Source organism: Volvox carteri (genome assembly GCF_000143455.1).
Source record: "Volvox carteri f. nagariensis unplaced genomic scaffold VOLCAscaffold_12, whole genome shotgun sequence".
NCBI lineage: Eukaryota > Viridiplantae > Chlorophyta > Chlorophyceae > Chlamydomonadales > Volvocaceae > Volvox > Volvox carteri.
The window spans coordinates 964,445-972,161 of record NW_003307555.1 but is presented as its reverse complement, the minus strand read 5'-3'; the positions used below and the strand labels follow the sequence as shown (position 1 = coordinate 972,161).

The 7,717-nt window shown below is 59.3% G+C and overlaps 1 protein-coding gene across 1 annotated transcript; it reads left to right on the top strand.

The window, feature by feature from the left end:
- Window positions 1-6,860: 6,860 nt before the first annotated feature.
- On the top strand, window positions 6,861-7,196 carry VOLCADRAFT_36373 (uncharacterized protein; the record flags this gene model as incomplete). Its single annotated transcript, XM_002949010.1, has 1 exon — window positions 6,861-7,196. A coding segment is annotated over one exon (336 nt), but the record flags the coding sequence as incomplete, so codon positions are not given.
- Between the last annotated feature and the right edge of the window lie 521 nt (window positions 7,197-7,717).

Sequence of the window (7,717 nt, the reverse complement as noted above, 5' to 3'; positions counted from 1 at the left end):
GTGAATTTGTTTACCAGACGGAATGGGGGGAAGGCGGTCGGTCAACAGCCTCATTTCCAGCAGCTGCCCGCACCGATTTCGGCCCTCTGGGTTGACCCACCCCGCCCCCTGCACACGTCCAACTCCTCTCCGCTATCGCAATCTCTCGATCACCCCACCCCCCTTCGCGCTTCCCTCCTCCGGGGGATCAACCAGTTCCCAGTTCTCCTTAATTCCCCTCCCTAATACACACATACATACATACATGGACCAGGAACTAAGCTGACCAGGAACTAAGTTATGGCGCCGTTGATCCGCTAGATTTGGTTGAATGCTGGGGGTGAGTTGCTGAACCCAACGAATACATTCTAAGTCGGATGGGGTGAATGGATTAGGGTGCCCCTCTAGCAGGGGAGAGCAGGGAACTGCCTCGGGAAAGGGGGCCGCTGGTGAAGCTACACCACCCTGTAACAACATACATACATACATACATGGTACACGCTAATCAGCTGCCAGGCCAATTCTGAGTCATGAGGCAGTTTCCTCCCTTTTCCTGACCTCGAAACCGCCCCTCATCCTCCAATGGCGCTGATCAGGGCCCGGCCCCGCACACTCATTTCCTTACACTCTCCCCATCTCCCAAGCCCCTAGGGGCCCATAGCAGCCAGCCAGCCAGGACCCTCTTAACCTGAGCTCTCCCCCTTGCGTTTCATCAATGGTCTTCATCACCACTTTCAGTATGGCATCTTTGTGGACTTGCGCACTGCTGTGTTGTTGCGGTGTATATTAGTGATCTGGGTCACACTCGCCTAGCCCACCAGGCAGCCAGCCAGAACCCACCCTGAGCTCCCCGTCGCTCCGCTCCCTCCTCAACAGCCGCTGCACATCCACATCCCGAGCCGCCATCTCCGCCGGCGACAACAAGCCCGGACCAGTCTTGACTGAAACGGGTTGGTGTTTGCGGGGGGAGGTGAGGGGGAGGGAGAGATCGGGGGTTAAGATGATCTACAGAAGAGTGACGGCAGGTACCGATCAGAGATAGACGGATACTCCAAGATTAGGCAGGTGTTGGGGGGTGGAGGAAGAGGAAATCAAGGGAAAAAGACTTTCAAACAAGCGAACTTCCAGGCGCAACCCGAACGGCCCGAATGTGCACGAGGGGCTGTAGGGAAAAGGAAGCAGGCGCCCACGCCCCACGATGGAGACGGGCTTCTGGAAAGAGGGCCTCATCGGCTCAGACCAGGACAACAGATCATCGTTGGGTGTGAAGGGCGCGAGCGCGGCGTGGGCGGGGAAGTCAAGCGGGGTGAGTAGGTGGGTCGTGAGAAGGCAACTGGGCGGGGATGGGCCCAGGGGATCGGGGTATCGAGTCACGCACCCTGACCCACACATGTATTCACACGCACGCACAACACCACATCGAGTGGGAAGCAGAGCCCCCAACTGACCCTGTGTAGCTGAGGGCACTCAAACCCTAGCTGCGGGACATACATACACACTCTCTTACACTCACACCTACGGGAGGTCAGATTCTCAGGGACGGGATGCAGATTTTACTTTTCACATCTCTTATACCTACACATCTGCTAGGTTGCCACTTGTTCTCTGTGCCTTGGAGTATGCCGAACCCCCACCGAGACACGTGCGCTTGCCTCGCGCGGCTGCCAGGAACATACAGATATACAGACATACGCATCTTACACACATATTCTCTCAAATCAGCTCATCCTTCTTTACACATTAGTACACACGTACGCACATACCCGCATACTCTTACCCCGCGGCGTGATGGCGCCCAGCCACGGAGCCGCCGCCGTGTCAACGCTGCTCCCCGTGTCGGTTTGTGCCTTTGAGACCGCCACCGCCACCTTCAAGGACAGAGACGGGCCGCCCAGCAGAGCCCGCGGCGGTAGCCCCCACGTAAACGACACCACACTCTCCTCACCGTCGTCGCTGGTGCTGCTGCCGCCGCCGCCGGCACCTGTCACCGATACACTTGCCGTATGATCCAACAGTCGTACTTTGGCGCCCGTCTCGTCCTCTCCTTCTACCAACCTCGGGCTCACAGCCCCGCGGCTACGGCTGCTGATGCAGCGTGACGGCGGCGCCGCCGCTGCCGCCGATGCAGCGGAGGCCTTCCTGGGGATGCCGCCGGAGAACGAAGCCGACGGCGAGCCGAGGATGTTGATGGACGCGGCTTCCGAGCCAGCGGAGACGCTGGCACGGCTGCTGCCGCCGTTGCCAGCCGCGGCAGCGGCGGCGGCGGCGCGAGCTGCTGCGGTGCGTGCGGCGGCTTTCTGTGCGTCGGGTGTTGCGCGGGGTGTCTCCAAGGGCCACTCAAGGTCGATGGCGTCCTGGGGAGGGTGGGGTGGTTGTGTTTGGACGGGTTCCGGACAAGAACCTCCGGGTACACGGATGCGTATGTGTGTGGGAATCAGGAACCCTAGTGTTTGTGTTAGTTTAGGGGGAAGGGACAGGAAGGAGTTGGATCGGGTACTTCAAGTACCACAGGTCGTAGATAATGCAGCATATAGCGGCAGCAGCACCAGCACCCGCATACGGACAAGCAGCACGAGCACATGGTAGGATGGTAGGGAAGCATATGCAAGGAAATCAGAAATGAACTGCCGGCGTGCGGTGGTAGGGATGGGAACCATGAACATGATGCAGGCAGCGGTAGAGAACCGGGGCGCCGTTACCACAGCACTTGCTGTTTTGCACCAACTAAGTAATTTTCGGTCGCTTACCCGCAGCGCCGCGGCGGACTCGGAGGGCGTCCAGGCTGCCACGTCCTGCACATGATGTGGACAAGGGGGGAAAGACGAACCACGAACGAGTGAAGCTACTGCCACGGAAAGAGTGTACATGGGGGGCCAAGGAAAGAGTGTACAAGGGGAGGGACGGCGGGCAGCATCGCTCATTACTCGCATCGACAGCGCGAGAGGAGGGTGAGGAGCGCTGTATCGCGGCGCGGCACGCAACACACACACACACACACACCGGGACGCAATATGTAAATGGGTTATCTCCACTCCACCAAAATCCAGATTTTCTGGAAATTCCGCATCCAGAACCTGATCCGCATCCAGCTGCTTCGCCCCACCTCAATAACCCCCGATTTGGTTGGTACGCTAACCGCTAACCTGTTGCGCCATCACCAGTCTCCACACGTCCAGCAGTAGCCGCTCCGCCTCCCGGGCGTTCAGTCGCCCATCCGCATCGTCATCGTAGTCGTCTAGGACGTCCTTGAGCTGTGGGCCGGGGGAGTGGGAGAAGGACATGCAAAGCCAAGGTGCGTGTGGGGTGTATGTTTGTGGGGGGGGGAAAAGACGAACCACGAACGAGTGAAGCTGCTGCCAAGGAAAGAGTATGTATGTGTGTGTGGGGGGATGGTGAAATCATATGCGAGGTGGAACTCAACGGAGATGAACTGCCGGCGTCCAAGGAAGGAAGGGGAAGGGGGAAGGGTTGCGGCCCGAGGGTATTGAAGACCGGGTCAGTTCCCCACGGGCAAGCTCCCCTCGCCATCCTGTGCTGGCTCTGGCACTTGATGCCCCGTCTTTGCCGCCAAAAGAATTTCCAAGAATTTCTGGCACTCGCAACACCCCCAAAATGCCAAAAAACATCAGTTTCAGAAGCTCTCGAGTCCCCTCTCCCCGCGTGTCGCGTGTAAAGACAGGTGCGTTTGGTTCAGTTCGGTATGTGGGCTGGGGAGGTTCACTCACTCCCCGACCATTCAAACCACGCGCACGCGCATCCCCCCCGCACACATACCGGAGCATCTGGGCCCCACGGGGACCATATCACGCAGCTCCCAAAGCTCATGTCCACACACAAACAACCACTACACTCTTGCTGCGTTGTGATGACGCGCAGGCGATGTTTCGTCTTAACACCACCACAAAGCGATGGGCAACACACACAACACACATAACCCGACCACACAGCCAAATACACTACAGCTAAACCTCACTCAGGTGGTTTCTTTATCGTTGCACGTGATGCACTGACCCAACTAACTAACCAACTCCGGCCACCTGCACCAGCTCCCCAACTCGCCCCCACACCCGCCCCCACACCCGCCCCCACACCCGCCCCCACACCCACACCCACCCGTACAGGACCCAGTCTCAGCCCGCACGCGTGAACCAGTCGGTCCAGCTCTGCCAGGTTCAGATCGCCACTATGATCCTGAGCGGCGTGTGGGGTGTGTATGTATGTATGTTGGAAGGGGGTGTCGGAGTGCGTGTGGGGTGTTGGACTGGTGCGAATAGAGAGTCGTTTTACCAGGAAAGGGAGGAGGAGGAGGTGGGATAGGAGTGTATGGGAGGGCGGCGTAGTATTAAGACGATTAGGGACGTTGGAGGGTTATTCTGTAGGTAAAAGATCATACAAAAACTTGTCACTAGTACCTACTGATTTGCTCTCATTCAGATTTGCTCTCATTCGTTGGGTTGTCACGTGTGTGCGGTCTGTGGTGTGTGAACCCTACCGCACAAGGCAAACCTGTCCCCACACGGGGGACCCCAGCTCAGCGCTAAGCACCTGCGTTACTTACGTTGCACAGACGTCTCCCTTGAAAATCCCTGACCGAAATCCCTGACCGTGTCCTTGCTACGTGCTACCTAAGAGAGCTGCACTGCATTACGCTCTGCGCTATGCCCTCCTAAACGCCGTAACCCCCTGCACTGTCATGTACCTGGTCATAGTAAGTGAAGATGTCGGCCAGCAGAGCCGCCCGCTGGGGTGGCGGCATGACGGCGGCCTCGGGGGGCAGCGGAGTGGCCGGGGCGTCAGGCAGCGGCAGCAGCGCCCGCCAGGGGGGCAGTGGTACGGACCGCCGCTTGGCGCTGAGGGTGCAGAGAGCGTGGAGACAATCGTGCGATAAATGGATTGGGCTGGTGATTGGGTTGGTGATTGGGTTGGTGATTGGGTTGGTGATAGGGTTGGTAACTGGGTTGGTGATTGGGTTGGTGATTGGGTTGGTGATTGGGTTGGTGATAGGGTTGGTAACTGGGTTGGTGATTGGGTTGGTGATTGGGTTGGTGATTGGGTTGGTGATTGGGTTGGTGATTGGGTTGGTGATTGGGTTGGTGATAGGGTTGGTAACTGGGTTGGTGATTGGGTTGGTGATTGGGTTGGTGATTGGGTTGGTGATTGGGTTGGTGATTGGGTTGGTGATAGGGTTGGTGATTGGGTTGGTGATTGGGTTGGTGATTGGGTTGGTGATAGGGTTGGGTGATTGGGTTGGGTGATTGGTTGGGTGATTGGTTGGGTGATTGGTTGGGTGATTGGTTGGGTGATTGGTTGGGTGATTGGTTGGGTGATTGGTTGGGTGATTGGTTGGGTGATTGGTTGGGTGATTGGTTGGGTGATTGGTTGGGTGATTGGTTGGGTTGATGGATACAGAAGGGGATATTGCGGGCTGGGCGGATGTGTGCGGTAGCTTCGGGCTGGCCTTGGGAAAGGAGTGGCGGTCATGGTGATATGGGAGGAGCTGGCTCAGCAGCAGGCATGCCATGGTACATATAAACTCCGAGATCAGTCGCCAACAGGTTGCTTTGGATGGACAGCCAAACTTTGCGGCCATGACCCTTCCCTCTTTTCCCCCTCATCCTTTTTGCCCCTTCCCGCCCACCTCTCCAACGCTTGCCGAATCACGGCAACCGCCTTGTCCGCCGCCACACCGCATGCGGCTCGCAGGTCGGTGTCATCCGCCACCACCAGCAGCGGCCCATCTACCGCCAGCGCCAGGAAGCCCCCAGACCATCGAGCCAGAGAACGTCCCAGGCCACTTAGCCAGACCTGAGAGTTAGCCAGGCCGGGGCAGGGGTGGGTAGGGGCAGCAAGGGGGGTGGGGAAGAGAAGGCTGACACCGTGAAGGGGTAATAGAATGGGGGGAAGGGGTAAATAGGGTGTCAAATGGGAGACCCGCAGGACGGCGACGTGGAAGAGCCCACAGCCCAATACAACACCAGACCAGAACGTACGAAAACAAACCAACGTGTGGACTGATGGCATATAAGTCGCACAGCAGCGCTCTCCACACACACTCGTAATGTGTGCCGCGTGTGTGTTACGTAGAACGATAGACAGACCGACAGACGGACAGAGCGCCTGATGGGCTAAAATAATAACAGAGGCAGCAGAGGCGTTACGGAATGCCATGGCACGTACCACGGTGTCGTACATCGTCCAGTCGTCCACCGTGCGCAGGGAGTGTGTCGGCGGTAGCATGTGCGCCGCCGTGGCAGCGGCGCCGGGTGCAACAGCGGCATTGGCCGGCGACACAAGGATCTGCGTCGCCAAGCTGCTACTGCTGCCGCCGGAGCCCGCCAACGTCGCACCCAGCGTTAGCGACGACATCGACGCCAGCATCGCCGCCGCGACGTCGCCGCTGGCCACACCGCTGGCCGAGGATAATGACGCCAGGAGCAGCTGCTCTGGTTGCTGATGTATGTGAGCGGGGTGGAGGTAGACAGGGGGCGGGTCGGGCAGGAGCCGCAGCCCTGCCGCCGCCAGGGCGCCACTACGAGAGGCCTCTTGCAGCACATCCGCCACTGCAGACCGCACCGCCTGCGTTGGCGCGTGAGGGGGGATGAGGGGACCCCGAGTGGGGCGATCGGTGATTGGGTCGGTGCATGGGGATGGGAGGGATGGAGTGAGGGCAGACAGGCAAAGGTTGTGGGGTGGAAGGACCCCGGGCTACTGGCCCATGATAAAGCCGGGCCACTTGGGCATCGGTCGTCGCAAATCCTCGTGGGTGCATGTGGTGTGTGTGCGAGTCCTGGAAGCAACTACCCGAGTCCTGGAAGCAACTACCCGAGTCCTGGAAGCAACTACCCGAGTCCTGGAAGCAACTACCCGAGTCCTGGAAGCAACTACCCGAGTCCTGGAAGCAACTACCCGAGTCCTGGAAGCAACTACCCGAGTCCTGGAAGCAACTACCCGAGTCCTGGAAGCAACTACCCGAGTCCTGGAAGCAACTACCCGAGTCCTGGAAGCAACTACCCGAGTCCTGGAAGCAACTACCCGAGTCCTGGAAGCAACTACCCGAGTCCTGGAAGCAACTACCCGAGTCCTGGAAGCAACTACCCGAGTCCTGGAAGCAACTACCCGAGTCCTGGAAGCAACTACCCGAGTCCTGGAAGCAACTACCCGAGTCCTGGAAGCAACTACCCGAGTCCTGGAAGCAACTACCCGACGGGCGCCGTCCACCGTGGTGTGCCGCCGTACTCGCGCCCCACAATACCTGCGCAAGCGCGATCCCCGCAGCTGAGCCTTCCGGTGGCGGGTCCGGCGGCAGCGGCACTGTCAAGTCCATTACATGTACTGGGTACGACTGTACGGGATAACCGGGAACTGGATCCGGCAATACCAAAGGTGGCGGCGGGTTGGGATCGGGCGCTGCCGCGGCTGCCGTCGAGGCTGCCACCGCTGCAGCAGCCTTACGGCCCATGCCCGCGACCGCCGCGGCAGCGGCTTCACCGACAGACGCCGGCGGTGGCACGTGCAGCCGTACGATGAGTACGGCGGACAGCGGTGCACCTGGCCATGTGCCTGGCGGCGCCGTCAAGCGAGCCGTCAGGATGCGGCGCTCCAGCGCCCACTGGGGGCTAGCCAGCAGTGCTGGAGAGAGCACCACAATAGCCAGCCGGCAGCGCTCCAGAGCTTCAGCCCTGAGGAGGCAAAACAAACACACAGATGTGGGCTGGCGTTCTAGGTAGTCTGCATTTTT